Raw genomic sequence first — 16,363 nt, forward strand, 5'->3', positions numbered from 1 at the left:
ACCCTTTTAAAACAGGGTCTCGGGGTTGGGGATTTAGCTCAGTGGTAGGGAAGCAAGCACGAGGCCCTGGGTTCGGTCCCCAGCTCCGGAAAAAAAGAAAAGAAAAAAACAAAAAACAAAAAAACAGGGTCTCACAGGTAGCCCAGGCCAGCCTCAAACTTATAGCAAGCCTCCTGCCTCAGTCTCCCAAGGCTGAAATTACAGGCCTGAGCGCTGTCACTTCTCTGGCTAGACACTCCTTTGTTTGGGCTCGTATTTTTTGTCTCTTCCTACCATAAACCACAGGAGGGCAGAGGCACCCTCCTGACCACCTCAGCTTCTGTCCTTTCTCTCTACCTTGCAAGGTGGACACTGTCATTACTTTACTTTATAAGGACATGAAGTGATTGCACCTAGACTTGCCTGCCCAAGGTGTGAGGTTCTAGAAAGCACCGCTGGAGAGATGGCTCAGCAGTTACAAGCACTTACTGCACGTTCAGGAACCTGGGTTCGGTTCGCTGCATCCACAAGGTGGTTCACACTCATCTGTAACTCCAGTCCCAGGGCACCTTACACTCTATTCTGGTTTCCCGGGACTCCTTCTTGCATGTGGTGCATGCAAACACTCATACACATACAACAAAAAATAAATCTAAAAGTAAAAGTCCTCAGTTCCTTCAGCTCCATCCACCTCTGTGCCCGTTCCCGCGTGCTTCCCAAATGAGGCCGTGTGTCCCTGGGCCAGGTAGCAGCAGTTGTGGTGAAAGCCCAGACCTGGCTCTGGGGACCACCTAGCTGTGTGGGTCATGCTTCCACGTGCCTCAGTTTCCTCACCTGTCAGTGTAGGGGCTTGGCAGGTGACCCACCTGCTCGCCGGGCCTCTCCTGTCGCGGGCCCAGAGGGACCCGCCTGCCCGGCTCCCGGGCGCCCGCAGGAGGGCGCGGCTTGGCGGGGGGCGCGGGCGGCGCGGGCGGCGCGGGGGGCGGAGACCGGCTCGGCTTCCGCTCCCTCCTCCCGCGTCGTCTTGGGCCGCGGCGCCCGAGGCGGGAGCAAGAGGCGCCGGGAGCCGCGAGGGTCCACCGCCGCCGCGCGCGCCATGGAGCCCGAGTGAGCGCGCGGCGCTCCCGGCCGCCGGACGACATGGAAACGGCGCCGACCCGGGCCCCTCCGCCGCCGCCGCAGCCGCTGTTGCTGCTGCTGGCGCTGTGCTGCAGCCTAGTCCCCGCTGCGGGTAAGGTGGGCGCGGGGGACAATGGCCGGGGCCGCAGCAGCTACTTTGCAAGTTGCGGGCGAGTTGGACCGCGCGCCGGGGGACCGCGCGCCGGGGGACCATGCGCGGGCCCTTTGTCTCTCCCGCCCCGGCCCCTCCCCGGGGACCGAGCCCGCCAGGTGCGGCGCGGGCGGGCCCTCACCTGCCCAAGGCTCGGGACGCCGGGTGCGCTCAGGAGTGCGCCCATGGGCATCGTGATGGCCCGGGACAGGCCTGGCCTATCGCGAACTACTGGGAAAACTTTTCGCGAGCCTGCTTGCGGCGGCCGGCCTACCGAGCCCTGGGAAGTGCCAGAAGTTGCAAGCTAGGAAGTTCGGAAAACCTTGCGCCGGGCGGCCTGGCCCTGGCTGCTGTCTCGTTGACCTGCGTGGGCTGTCAGCCTTCCAAACCGACTGACACCTGCCAGGTGCCCCGGTGACCCCAGTGACCCGTCTGACCGCTCGGGCCCCCAAGCGGTGGCCAGGCGCCCTGCCCGGCTGACCAGTGCCCAGCCCCGAGATCGGTTGAGTGGGTGCCTTGGTGTGGTTCTGCCTCAGTTGGACCTACCTTTGGGGAAGTGACCGGCTCGGGAACTTTCTAACTTTTGGTGTGTCCTGAGGGGTGGAGCTGAGGTCAGGACTCTCGAGAAACGAAGCAGTTGGAAACGCTACACATGTTCTTTTAATTCGGAGATTGCCATGTGGTTTTTAAAGCAAGCCTCTTGCCACCTAAATCATTGTTTTCGGGTGTGTTGTGTTTTGTTTTTCTGGAGTGTGGCTGTCCAAGGGTCCGGCATATACTCTTGAACTCCTGGGTGGTGTTGATGGCAGTTTGGGGCGGGGTAGGGGGACAACCTCAGGTCCCTTTGTCTGGGCCTTATTAAGGCGAACAGCTGTCCCCCTGTGTATTTATTTCCAGGGTAGACACTTGAGGGAGGTGGCTGGGCCTGGCTCTGTGCTCAGATTCCCCGGGCTGCAGTCCCTTCCACCTAGGTTTAGGGGGGAGGGGTCGAGGGGGCTGGCTTCCTCCAGTCTTGAAGCTTTCAACCTTAGCCTGAGGGCTCTTAGGGAGTCTCCCCCTAAACTTGTCTCCCTTGGGATCATGTTTACATTTTCCGGCCATGTCTGGTGTTAGCAAAACAAGGCGAAGACAAAACTGTGACAGGCCGTGGGAAGTCCAGGCCAGCTCTGCTCTTTCCGGAAATGCCTGGGTCGTGGCTGCAGAAGGGGTATGGGGGAGCTATTTGTTTTAAAGGTGGGGTTTGTAAGCCGACTTTCCTGTCCTAGATGGGACTGACGTTACTCTGGGATCCCCTGCCTGTCGTCTGGTATCTCAGATTTAACATCTTTATAGTTTGGTGGTGTATGAGGCAAAAATAGAGTCGATTATTTTAACATTAGGAAGCCAGGCCCCAGGAGTACCAGCTGATGGGGTAGTCCAGGCCTAAAATGGAAGCAAAGGGAGGAATCTTCCTGAAGCTCTTATTTGAGTGTTCTTCTTGGCCGTGCGACCCCCCAAATGTCTGTTTGAGATTCTGGCTTTGGGAGTCTGCAGGGAAGGGAATAAGTGGGCAGTTAATTATTTTTCCTGATTGCTTCCTGTTGCAAATTGAAGCTGTGAGCCCACAGAAAAGCCTTTGTTCTAGTGGTCCCTGAATTCCCCACTCTGGAAGCCCTAGGTTTTCCTTCTCCCTGACTAAAGCCCTCGTCCCTGGACCAGCCTAGCCTGACTGACCCCCTGGAAGGAGGTTCCTTCAGTTGTGGGCTGCCTACCCCTGGGAGGGCCCAGCCAGCAGATGCTGGGTTATATTGGGTCACATGTTGAGTGGAGTCCTCTCCAAGTTCCGTGATCCCTCTGTGCAAGAAATTACCCAGGCAACCTGTTTGTCCTAAGCTTCTCTGGGGAAAGCCATCTCTTGGTCCCAGCATAGTTAGAACCCTTTTTATTTTGACTACACAGGGTCATTACTCAGGCATCTAGCAGAATTCACACAGGGGTGTGGGGGTGGGGTGCAGCCAGGTGAGGACTGTCACCTGCTTTGCAAGTGTGTGTGCCCCAGGGTTGGAGCAGGAGGTGGTCAGACCAACCAAGGTGTTTTGTTTTGTTTTTGAGACATAGTTTCTCTGTATAGCTCTAGTTGTCCTGGAACTCCCTCTGTAGACCAGGCTGGCCTCCAACCCAGAGATCCATCTGCCTGTGCCTTCTGAGTGCTGGATTAAAGGCATGTGCTATCACTACCCAGCTGGACCAAGGTTTTTAATGTCTAGTTGCTGTTTGTCTTTGGAAGGCTTGCATAACCTCTCTGGGCTAGGTATAAGAGAGGACTCAGGTCCTTTCTTCTCTTTCTTTCTTATATCACGTGGTAGGGAACGTTTGGTGCATGCAGCCCAGGTCTTGGGTAGTGGTGGCAGAGCTTTGAGGACAGTTTTATGTCATGGCCTTTGATCTTTCTGGCCTGGGAATTCTGGAGGCTGTTGCTACATGGTTTGGTTCCCCCCCCCCTTTTTGTATGTTCATGTGTGTGCATGCCTGTGCATGTGAAGGTCAGAGGTCAGTCTGCCATGGCCATGGAGCTATCCTGTGCATAAGGAGGCTGGAGGGCAACCTTGGGAAGTGTTTCTCAGGAGCTGTCTAACTTGTTCTTTGAGACGAGGTCTCTCACTGGAACTGGGAGCCTCACTGATCGATAAACCACTGTGACTGACTCTTTACATGAGTGCTTGGTGTGTATAACATCATACATGTTACCAGCTGAGCCATCTTCCCAGGCCTTGGCCTGGGTTTTTCTTCTGTGTTGTGATCTGGGATATCCAGTAACTGTTGATTTACAGTCCCTACAGCCACAGAGGAGGATAGGGAAGGAAAGCGACGTGGGCAGGGCCCTGGGATCCCCGAGTCAGTCAGGGAGTCTGAGGTGTGGAGCTGAGGTGGTGGTGGTGGTGGTGGTGGTGGTGGTTGTTGTTGTTATTATTATTATTATTATTTTGGTTACTTTTTTTTAAAAATTGAGAACAGAGTTGACAGTAACTATGGTTGGCCTGGAACTAGATGTGTACATCAGAGTGACGGTGACCTTGAACTCATAAAGATCTTCCTGCCTCTGCCTTCCGAGTGCTGGGATTAAACATGTGTGCCACCATGCTTGGCTCTGGAACTGAGTTTTTAAAAAAGATTTGTTTGTATTTTAAATTATGTGTTTGTGTGTCTGTGTGCATGTGTGTGAGCACAGTTCACCACTGGGGTTCGGAAGAGGGCATCGGATCCCCTGGAACTAGACGTACAGGCCATTGTGAGCTGCCCAGTATGGATGCCGGGACCATACTCATGTCCTCTGCCAGAGCAATAGCTAGGTGAGCAGCAGCTGGGCTTACGGTCACCCAGGATGCACGGGGTAGAGGCTGGAGGGTCCCCAGCTCAAGGCCAGCCCTCCCCCATCAACCACAAAATAAAAACTAAAAATAAGGGATCAAAGGGGTTAGAGTAATGGCTCACTCAGTGGTTAGGAGCACTTACTGTGATCTCTCTCTCTCTCTCTCTCTCTCTCTCTCTCTGCCTTACTACCCTCTTATTTCCCTTCCCCGTACCCTGAATAAACTCTATTCTATACTAGAAAAAAACCCCCAAACACAAAACAACAACAACAAAGCACTAATTGCTCTTATAGAGGACCCAGGTTCAATCCCAGCATCCACTTGGCAGCTCACAACCATCTGTAGCTTCAGTTCCAGGGAATCCACCACCCCTTCTAGCCTCTGTGGGCACAGGAATCGGTAATCTGCACATACATATAAAATAAAAACAAATCTTAAAAATGTTGGAAGTGAAGCCACACCCCTTTAGAGCCTGCAGGATCCAGGCATTGGACATCCTTATGTGGATTGCAGTCATTCCATAATAAAACATTTTCCTTGTTCCAAAGCAAACCCCATTTTTATTGAGGTGGTTTCCCATTTCCCTACTATTGTTTTGTCTCTGGGATCTGCCTGGTCTGGGCACTTTTGGGGGGCTGATTTTTGTATTTCTATGTTGCCTAGTCTGGTCTTGAACTCCTGGGCTCAGGTGTTCCCCCTGCCTCAGCCTCCTGAGTAGTTAGAATTAGCCAGCTTGTAGCTGGCAGGATTTCATATGTATTGTGTCTGACTTCTTTGTAGCATGTGGCAGTACATCACCATTTTTATGGCTGAGTGATATTCTAGTATGCAGATAGACCAAAGTTTATCTGTTTATTCACTGGTTGAATTGGTCCTGGTTGCCTGTGGCTTTCAGCAAATGAGCTGGGGGAACTGTGGCGGGAGCTTCAGAAGTGTGACGGGCAATGGGGACAAGCTGGACAGTCTGTGTTGGCCTCCAGCCAGTCTGCGTTTCCTTTCACACCCATCTGCATGGAGCCTGGGTCCTGAGAGTGTGGAACGACTCTTCTGTTTGGCCTCACAGTCTCATAGGGAGCTGGACTCTGTGGTCAGGAGGCACCAAGTTGGATCACTCAATAGCCTCGAGAAACAGGAGTCTGTGGGGCAGGCGTGGTGGGAGCCGAGGGCTGCACCCAGCTTCTGGGCTTCGTGACTCTGCTCACATTTACTTGGAAAGCCTAATGCGGGCTCTGAGCCAGCCGCCTGGGGCAGGCCGTCCAAGTGTGACGGGTGGAGGCAGCTGTGGGGCCCACAGGGAGGTAGCCCCAGGCCTGGCTGGCGGGTCTACCCTGATTTCCTTCCAGCCTCTGGAAAGTGGCTTGCTGGCTCTCAGCCTCAGTTTCCACATCTACAAAATTGAGCTGATCAACCAGCCTTGCCAGCACCTGTGGGATCTGTGCAGCCTGAGAGGACACAGTGTTCCTTCCTTTACCACCATAGTGAGGGAGATACTTGGAGCCCGTCTTGGGTACCCAGGTTCCCTTTAAAAGGAGGCTGAATGTAGGCTGCAGAACTGAATTTCTTGTTGTGTATGGGGCTAGGAGGTGGGCTGGGATGCTAGAGATTCGTTCTTTCGGGGTGGCCAGAGCCAGAGGCTCCGCCTGGCTGACAGGGACTTTCTGGGCCATGAGTCAGTGTCCTGCTATTTCTAAGTAGTATAGAGGTATGTGTGGCCGGGATATGGCACTTTTGCTAAGGTAGTAGGTATACGTTGGTCCCTGCACTCTGAGCCCCAAGGAAGTTATGTAGCTCTAGCCTTGGGCTTCCAGTGTGTCCTTGCCTGCTGCTTGTGGGAGTGGCTGGCATCTCGCTGACTTCCAGTGAGTCAGTCCTGCTTGATTTGTAGGGCCATGGTCCACTGTGGTAACCTTGACTTCCAGTGGAGTCTAATGTGCCCTCAGCATTTCCTGCTTTCTGCCTCTCAAACTTGGGGTCTGTTTGCCATGGGCTCTTTGGAAGGCTTTCACGGTGATACATGCCCTTTTAGGGGTGGAAGGCTGCCCTTTCTGGGTGTTTCCCCCCTTGCCTTGTGAGATGACAAGTGTTGGGTTTATCTGTTTTCAGCTTGTCCTGGAGAAGTTTACCTTGTGGCTAAGCTGAGGCATGGTTTTGTCAAGGAAAGGGACTCAACCTCTCTGGGAGTCTTGGGGGTCCCCAGGCTCCCCCAGAATCAGGCAGTGGCTTCTCTCCTAGGAAGGAGCCCATGAGGCATTGTATGGCTTTGGGTGTCAGTGCAGGTGTCTAGGGCTGCTAAGGGACCCCCATCCCCACAGGGCTTTCTGCCTTCATATGGAGTCCTGGAGTGTCCTCCTGTGTGCCTCTGTTTTCTTGAAGGTAAAACAAAATTCGCTGGCCTATTCTCTGAGGCCCTTCTAAGCCTGGCCAAGTCTTTACCGCTCCCCTTGCCAGGTTCTGTTGCTTCCCATTTGTCCCTGTCACCTTGTGGGTGTAGTTGGCACCACATTGGCCTCAAAAGGGTTCACTGGGGTTCTATCCCTTTCAGGTCTGTCCTGTTGTCTCACCAGCCTATGGGGCCAGCCCAATCTCTGCATTCCTAACCTGGGACCCATCGTCGCTAGCAGAGCCTGTCTGTGTGGTTGGTTTCAGTTGTCAACGTGACACAATCTAAAATTGCCTGAGAAGACAGATTGTCTAGATTAGGTTGGTCTATGAACACATTTGTGGGCGACTGTCATGATTTCCTTAATTGAGGTGGGAAGACATGGTAGGTGGGACCATTCCCTGGGTTTGGGCCCTGGGAAAATCAGTCAAACAGTGAGCATGCATGCATTCACCCTGCCAATCAATGGAAGCGTTCTGTCCTTCATTGGAGAACTGTGTTTGCTTGTAAATGCTTCAGCCTCGAGCAGTTACCCACCTTAGGGGTGGAAGTACAGGGCCAGCTAGAAGCCTGTGCCCTGAGCCTTCTGCCCCTCCAGGGACTTCCTCAGCATGTGGCTGAGCCACACTGGGCTGTGCTACTAAAGTTTGGCCTTCACCCATGTCCGTGTCTTAGGTCTTTGCTTGCAGTCAGAAAAATCTTTTTAAAGATGGCTCAGCTAAGGCTGAGAGGCTGTGTGGCTATACTGCCCTGCGTGGGCCCTGCCACCCACTGCCCTTTGACTATAATAGGTCACACGACCTCCTCTTGGTAACAGCCTAGCCTTCATGAGCATCAGGTGTGCTCCGAGCTGGTGACCTGGTGACTGAATGCTTGCAAGCTGGCCTTTTTTTTTTTTTTTTTTGGTTGACCACTATTTACACAGCCTGGAAGCAGAGACCTCTGTTAGGAGTGGCAATAGAGCTGGTGGCAGGCGACCTATCATGGCTACGGTGATCTTTACCTGTGCACATCTGGGCATGTCGAGGATACCTGATGTCCATCATCCGTGTGCCTTGAGTTGTCCTTGTGATTCTTTTGCACCTGCCTGGTCGAGCCCTTAGGAGTAGGTGGCCTTTCCCATAGGTGCCCACACTGTGGGGACACTGCTAGAGGTTTCAGGCTGGCTGATCCCAGGTGTGATTTGAACCCAAGACACATTTTGCTGTTGAATGTACCCCGACTCCTATGTTTTAATTTGGGAAAACATTTTTTTAAAAGGAAGATTTATTTACGGTCACGGGCCTGAGTTCATAGGCGCAGTGGGCCTAGCATAGTCCACCTGCTGTCACCAGAAGTTGGGTTTGTCGCAAAACCTATGTGACCCCACAGAGACCCTTTGAGAAATCACGTCTTGACCAGGAGCTAAAGTTGATTGGAGAGTATGGACTCCAGAACAGACGTGAGGTGTGGAGGGTCAAATTTACCCTGGCGAAGATCCATAAGGCTGCCTGGGAGCTATTGACAAAGAACGAGAAGGATCCTGGGTGTCTGTTTGAAGTCAACGCTCTACCGAGATGACTTGTTCAGGTTGGGGTGCTGGATGAGGGCAAGATGAAGCTGGATTACATCCTGGGCCTGAAGATTGAGGATTTCTTGGAGAGACGGCTGCAGACCCAGGTCTTTGAGCTGGGCCTGGACCAATCTGTTCACCATGCCCGTGTGCTCATCTGCCAACGTCACATCAAGGTCCGCAAGCAGGTGGTGAACAGCCCATCCTTCATGGTTCGCCTGGACTCCCAGAAGCACATTGACTTCTCCCTCCGTTCTCCTTATGGTGGTGGTGGTGGCCGCCCAGGCCGAGTGAAGAGGAAGAATACCAAGAGAGGCCAGGGTGGTGCTGGAGCTGGTGATGATGAGGAAGAGGATTAATTAATTAATACCTCGTCACACGGAAGGATTGTCTAGTTTTCCAGTTGACAAATAAAACAGAATTGATACTTGAGGGGGAAAAAAAAGGAAGACTTGTTTACATTGTGTGAATGTTTGCTTTTATGTGTGCCTTGTGTTTCATGTGTGTGCACTGTGCATAGAGAGTGTTGAGTCCCTAGAAATGGGAGTCATGCAGGTGCACGACGGTAAACTGGTTCTCTGCTAGAGTAGCCAGTGCTCTTAACGGATAAGCCATCTCTCCACTCTCCAGCCCTTTGGAACAGCGCCCCCCCCATTACAATAAACCGTGTATAGCACAAAAATTGCCAGTTTTTACTGTTCCTTTTAACTTAAAAAGGTCTATTTACATGTATGTATATAGTTACTTTGCCTGCATCCCATATGTCTTTGTACCATATGTGTGCTCTTTGCTCACAGAGGCCAGAACAGGGCATCGAGTCCCCTGGAAACGGGAGTTACCGTGGGCGGTAACTGTGAGCTGCTGCCGTGTGGATGTTGGGGATCAAACCCAGGTCCCCTAGAAGAGCAGCCAGTGCAATGACCGCTGAACCATCTCCCCATCCCTTCTGCATTCTAGTTTTCGTTACACTTTGTTTATTGTAGGTGTGTGGTTTGCATGCTATGGCACACAGAGAACAACCTGTGGGAGTGGGTGTTCTCTCCTTCATGTGGGTCCCTAGGATATCACCCTCCCACCCCCTAACCATCACTCTGACCCTTGACTGTATTTAAGTGTGCAGAGATCTGTGACATTAATACGTTGTCAATGTGGTGCATTACCATCTACTTCACACGTTTCCATCACCCTAACAAATATTTTACCTGTAAAGTGGTCTCTTCCCATCACTCACCCCTGCCCCTGGTACAACTTCCTGCTCTATGACCCTAGAGGCCCCCCTCGCCTTTCTTTTAAGACAGGGTTTCTCTGTGTAGCTCTGGCTGTCCTGGAACTCACTCTGTGGACCAGGCTGGCCTCACACTCAGAGATGCCAGCCTCTGTCTCCTGAGCACTAGGAGTAAAGGCCTGCACCGCCGCCGCCCAGCTGATGTTTGTCTTTATAGCCTGTTTTATTTCTCCCCATGGGCATAGCTTTGTGGCCTGTATTTTAGCTGTATATTTTAGCGTGTGTCCATCTCTTTCATGTAAACCTGACCTCTCTCATCACCTGTCGCCTGTCTCCACCTGCTGACCCGTCAGGCACTCGCCGTACCTTTGCTTAGGCTCCGTGTTCTTTTTAAAAGCCAAGTCTGTGGCAAGCTTGTTGTTTGGTGTGGGTATTAATTGTTTGATGTATTTGTTCCACAATTTCCTTCAGGTCTGTGGCTAGTCTTTAATATCATAAAGACCTCAAAGAGTATCTGTCAGGTGTGGTGGTTTATGACTGTAATCTCAGCCCTTGGGAGATAGATCGAGGCAGGGGGATTGATGTGAGTTTGAGGCTCGCATGGGCTACAGAGTGAGACCCTGTCTCAAAACAAAACAGTTGAGTGTGGTGACATTTGCCTGTAACTCCAGCACTCACGAGTCTGAGGCAGGAGGATTTCTGTGAGTTTGAGGCCTACCTGGGCAATACAGTGAGACTCTGTGTCAAAAACAAAACAGTTTTGTTAACTGAAACTGTCAGCTTTATCTCTTATGGCTGCATGTCTTTTTATTCCAACTCCAGATTCTGAATTCATCTTTTTTCAGGTCAGTCCCTGTCTCGTTGCTTCATGGTCTACACTCAGATTAGCTTCCTGTTTGTTCTGAGACAGGGTCTCTCTGTGGAGCCCTTTCTGGCTAGACCAGGCTAGCCTCCAGCTCCCAGAGATCCTCCTGTTTCTGCCTTCCAAGTTTTAGGATTAAAGGCTTACGCTACCATACCTGACTCCCCTGATTTTTTAAAATGGATTTATTAAACATTTTAGCTAGTGGGCTGAAGAGATAGCTCAGTGGTTAAGCTCTTCAGAGGACTCAAGTTCAACTCAGGTTCCAGCACCCACATGGCAGCTCCCAGCTGTCTGCAGTTCCAGCCTAGGGGATCCGACACCTTTACCCGGACACATGTGCAGGCACAACATCAGTGCATGTAAAACAATTAAATTATTACAAATGCACACTTTTTTTTTTTTTTTCCGGAGCTGGGGATCGAACCCAGGGCCTTGCGCTTCCTAGGCAAGCGCTCTACCACTGAGCTAAATCCCAACCCACAAATGCACACTTTTATGTTTTATGTGCATAGTATTTTGCCTGCTTGTGTGTCTGTGTAGCATGCATGGGCCATGGCATGGAGACCAGAACATCAAATCCCCTGGGACTGCAGGCACAGAAGGTTGTGAGCCTCTGTGTGGATGCTGGGAATTGATCCCCGGTCCTCTGGAAGAGCAACCAGTGTGCTTAACTGGTAATGCATCTCTCCTGCATAAAAGATTCTTGCTTTCAATTTTATGTATATTTCTCTCCTTCTCCCTTTCTCTTCCCCCTTCTCCCCACACGTGTGTGTGTGTGTGTGTATGTTTACCTTAGTGTCCACAGAAAACGGCAAGTTGTGTCCCACCCCCTGGGGCTGGAGTTATATGTGGTTGTGAGCCACTTGACATAGGTTCTGACAACTGAACTTGGTGAACTTGGGTCTTCTGTGAGAGCAGTAAGTGCTTTTAGCCACTGAGCCTTCTCTCCAGCCTCTGACTGTTATTTTTTAAGTATATGGTCTGAGGTATGGGGACCCGGACAGTGAATGGGGAGCTTCCCGACACCTTGATGGAATGGCCAGCCTGTCTCCGTTTAAGTAGATTGCTCTTCTCTGGGTGGTGTCCTGTCCCCAGACCTGGCTACTGATCCTGGACCCTCCCACCAGGTGGCCCGTCATGCCTCTCTGTCCTGATCTTTGTACTATCAGAGGCGGTTAGAGATAACTGTGCAAATCTGTCCCCGATGTTCTGTTTGGAAAGCTTGTTGACTGTCTTTGGGTTGCAGAGTCAGCATCTTGACCTCTTCCTTTGATCTCTTGGTCTGGGAGCAGTAACCGGTGACTTCTAACAGGTGTTGGGGCAGATGTGATGCGTTCTCCAGCCCCTGGCTGTGGAAGTCAATTCATTTGCCACCTGTGGTAGGGCCCTTCCTATCATCTGGGGTTTTCATTAGACACTATGTTTTGCTTTCAAGAGGCCGACAGTGGGATTGTCTGGGGCCGCTCCTGCCGCCATGCTCACGCGGGGAGCCCACTCCAGTGCTGACTACTCTCAGCTCCAATCTGAAGGTGTATGTAATTAATTACTAAGCAGATGATTGCGGGCTCCCTGTGAATCATTCTAGCATGAAAGGTGAGTACTTCCCAGCACTTCCCTGGGCTGTGCCTCTCTGCTAGCTCGGATGGGAAGGCTGCTCCTGCCTGGCAGAGCTCTCAGGAAATTGCTCAATGGGGCCATTAATAGCTGCCCAGTGTGGCCTAGCCAAAGCTCAGCCTGGGTGCCCTCCAGCCTTTGTCCCTGTCAGCTCAGATCCTTGCATCCACAGGGGGAAGGCGGGGCCTGGGACTGGAGCCAGACATAATGCATACCAGGTGGCTTTGGGCAAGATATGCTCTCCATTTGCTTCTGGAGGCCAGGCAACTTCTCCACGTTGTCCCCAACCCAACTCGGTTTCTCCAGGAGACTGAATGGTGTGAGTTAGGATGTGGCCACATCGATCGTCTCAGCACTCTCTGAGCATGTTGGAAGCTCAGAGTGGATGTCATTCCTGACCCTTATCCCCACTTAGACCATCTGGGCTCTGAGGCTTCACCCGTGGCCCCGCAGTGCTCATGGGTGATATCAACCATGGGAGATGTTGGTCATCATTCTTTCTGGAACCTTCTTGCAGACTTATCTTCTGTTCTAGACAAAATAATTTGTGTGTGTGTGTGTGTGTGTGTGTGTGTCTGTCTGTCTGTCTGTCTACCCCAGGCTGCATTTCCTATATAGCAACTCTTTGATCTTCCTGTTTCAGTTACAGTTCAGTTACAGGTATGCATGACCACTCCTTGTTTTAGTTGGTGCAGGGGGGGGGGTTTGCAACCAAGGTTTCATGAACGCCAGACAAGCACTCTGCTGGCTGAGCCGCATCCCTGGTCCATTTTATTTTTTTTCCCTTTAACGAGTCTAATGACTTCTAATCATGTATGTGTCTTTGTGTCTGTGCATATGAGGGTACTGCCTGAGGAAGCCAGGAGAGGTCATTAGCTCCTTGGAGCTGGAGTCACATGAAGTTAAGAACTGCTGGATGTGGGTGATAGGAACCAAACTTAGGTCCCCTGGAATTGCAGCTGAACCTACCCTACATTCCTACATTTCCTCATTTTGTTTTTCTTTTCTTTTCTTTTCTTTCTTTCTTTCCTTCCTTCCTTCCCCCCCCCCTCTCTCTCTCTCTTGTTTTTTCTTTTTCTTTTTGGAGACAGGGTTTCTCTGTGTAGCTAGCACTGGCTGTCCTGGAACTCACTCTGTAGACCAGAACTCAGAGCACTGCCTGCCTCTGCCTCCCAAGCACTGAGATTAAAGGTGTGCAGCACCACTCCTGCCCCCCCCCAGCTTTATTTTCTTTGTGTCTTTGATCTTTCAGCCAAGCTTTCCAGTCCTGTAGTGGCTGAAGTGGGAGTATTTTGGCCTGGCAGACTTTTCCCAACCTCTAGTCATGCAGCACTTCTCCAGCTCGTTCTGTGGAGACAGGGTCCAGAACCTTCTGTGGCATACCACCTGTACCCTGGGAGGGGATACTCTGCTATTAGTGTATGGGATACCTGCCCTGCCTCATGGCTTCGCGCCCACCTTGTTGCAGCCATTGTTACATTGGCAGAGCTGTTTCCACTGAGCAGACCATGGCCCCCAAACACCCAGTTATGAAGCCCCATTCTGTGTGATAGTGGCTGACCTTGTTTAGCCTGGACTCAGCGATGTCATGATGGGGCCTGGCATCTGCAAACGTCACATGATACCCTTATTATTTATTTATTTAATGACAGCATCTTATGAAGCTCAGGTTGGACTCAGATTTATGTGCAGCTGAGGTCTTGAACTTCTATCCTCCTGCCTCTACCTCTTGAATCCTGGGACCAGGGGTGTGTGCCACCTCTGTGACCCCTTTAATTTTGGAAAAAAAAATGAAATAATAGTATAAGTTTTTAGTTTTCTTTCTGGGTGTGTCTCCATATATGCTGTGCATGCAGGTGCCTGCAGAGGCTAGAAGAGGGAGTGGATCCCATGGGACTGGAGTCAGAAGTGCTGTGAGCTGCGGTGTGGTTGCTGGGAACTGAGTCAGGTCCTCTGCGAGAACAGCCGGTGCTCTTAACCGCTGAGCCATTGCTCCAGCCCCTTCCTGTGGCGTTTAGAATGTTGGAGCTTTAGTTAGAAACATGCTGCCCATGTTGCCCTTTCTGGTTGTACCCTCTAGGTGTCTGTGTGCCTGAGTTCTGGTCTTGCCTCCTCTCCCTGCTCCTGCTCTCAGGAAACAGATCTCTTGTCCTGCTGGTCAGCCCTGAGGGCTCTGGGGTGGTATTGTGGCACACGTGTAATTCCAGCACTCAGGCAGTGGAAACTGGGTGATCAGAAATTTATCTCATCCTCAGATACATAGTACATTTGAGGCCAGCCTGGGCTACATGGGACCTTGCCTTAAAAAGGGGGGTGGGCATGGAAATCACTCACTAAGCTGGCATAGGAGCTGGAGACGAGGCTCAGGTGACTGGCGTGGTCTTTGCCATGGTCCCAGGACTACGTTGCCTGATACAGACAGAGCAGCTGCGGAGGATTCCGATCTTAGTGTCCTGCACTGTCAGAAGGCTTGAGAGCAGCAGGTAGATGGACACATAGCAGGTTTGCTCAGTGAGAACTGATGGAAGGTGGCATCCTGACCATCCTCACTTCAGTCTTGAGGACATTGCCTATTAGGGAAAATCTTTCTTTCTTGAGGGTCTGTGTTCACTGAGTAGAGCCAAGCGGCTGAGCAGAGTAGAGCCTCTGGGTGCTTTCTCCTTTTCTTCCTGAGCGTCCAATTGCAGGAGCTTTAAGGTTGGTCTTGTGGAAGATGTCTGTCTCCTATCTGCAGATCCTCAGGTATCCATGAAGCCTCCGTAGTCACCATGAGGAGGTGACACATGGGACCTGCCCTAGTGAGGGTTTCTTTTTTGGTTCTTTTTTTTTTTTTTTTCTTTTTTCTTTTTTCCGGAGCTGGGGATCGAACCCAGGGCCTTGCGCTTCCTAGGCAAGCGCTCTACCACTGAGCTAAATCCCCAACCCCTCTAGTGAGGGTTTCTATGAAACACCACGACCTAAAAGCAAATTGGGGAGAAAAGGGTTTGGCTTACACTTCCACATTGCTGCTCCTCACCAAAGGAAGTCGGGGCAGGAACCTGGAGGCAGGAATTGATGCAGAGGCCACGGCTGGGTGCAGCTCACTGGCCTGTTTCCATGGCTTACTTAGGATGAACAGCCTATATGGGCCCCACATACAATGGGCTGGCTCTCCCCCATCCATCACTAATTAAGAAAATACCCTAGCTAGGTGGTGGTGGTTCACACTTTTAATTCCAGCACTTGAGAGGCAGAGGCAGATCTCTGTGAGTTTGAGGCCAGCATGATCTACAGAATAAACTCCAGAACAGCCAGACCTACACAAAGAGCCCATCTTGAAAAGACTCTGACTGACTGACTAGATTAATTAAAAAAGAAGAAGAAATGCCCTATGGCTGGGTCTTATGGAGGCATTTTCTCAGTTGAGGTTCTCTCCCTTCAGATAACTCTAGCTGTGTCATGATGACGTAAGACTAGGCAGCACAGGGCCTTAACCTATATTGTTGTGTGGTCTCCATATCTGCTTTATCCATAGTTCTGTGCTGAGGCTGAGGAGAACACGGATCCTGCCTAGTGTTGTGTAGGGAGCTGGCTAGGCTGCAGGCCTGATCCAAACGCTCAGGGCTTCTTACCTGAGTTCACTGCCTGGCTAATCTCTGTGTCTGGTCCTGCCCTGCATGGCTGTGGGCCCCAGGCAGGCAGGTGGAGAGGCCTGTCTTCTGGACGTCCTCTGTAGTGGGGAAGATGAGGACCATTGCCCAGTGATTGAATGTTGCTCACACATCTTCTGGAGAGCAGTGTGGGCATTGAGCACAGTGCTCCAATTTTGTTTGGGTTTATTTTATTTTTATTTTTATTTATTTATTTATTTATTTTTTGGTTCTTTTTTTCGGAGCTGGGGACCGAACCCAGGGCCTTGCGCTTCCTAGACAAGCGCTCTAACCACTGAGCTAAATCTCCAACCCCTATTTTATTTTTATATGTGTGATGTTTTGACTGCATGTATGGCTGTGCATGGCCAGATCCCTTGGACATGGAGTCACAGGATTGTGAGCAGTCATGTGGATGGTGGGAATGGAACTCAGGTCCTCTGGAAGAGCAGCTGGTGCTCTTAACCCCTGAGCTGTCTCTTCAGCAAACACTCCCCCT

At 51.4% G+C, this 16,363-nt stretch overlaps 1 protein-coding gene and 1 pseudogene across 1 annotated transcript in view; both read left to right on the forward strand.

Annotated features, from left to right (window-relative positions):
• Positions 1-996: 996 nt before the first annotated feature.
• Lrp5 (LDL receptor related protein 5) overlaps positions 997-16,363 on the forward strand; it is a 103,612-nt gene continuing 88,245 nt past the window's right edge. The window contains exon 1 of the mRNA XM_032891291.1: positions 997-1,210. Coding sequence (XP_032747182.1) covers positions 1,120-1,210 — 91 coding nt within the window. The 5' untranslated portion in view covers positions 997-1,119. The remainder of the gene's footprint in view (positions 1,211-16,363) is intronic.
• LOC116894720 lies at positions 1,232-8,890 on the forward strand (annotated as a pseudogene).

Source organism: Rattus rattus, chromosome 2, assembly GCF_011064425.1.
Source record: "Rattus rattus isolate New Zealand chromosome 2, Rrattus_CSIRO_v1, whole genome shotgun sequence".
Taxonomy (NCBI): Eukaryota; Metazoa; Chordata; class Mammalia; order Rodentia; family Muridae; genus Rattus; species Rattus rattus.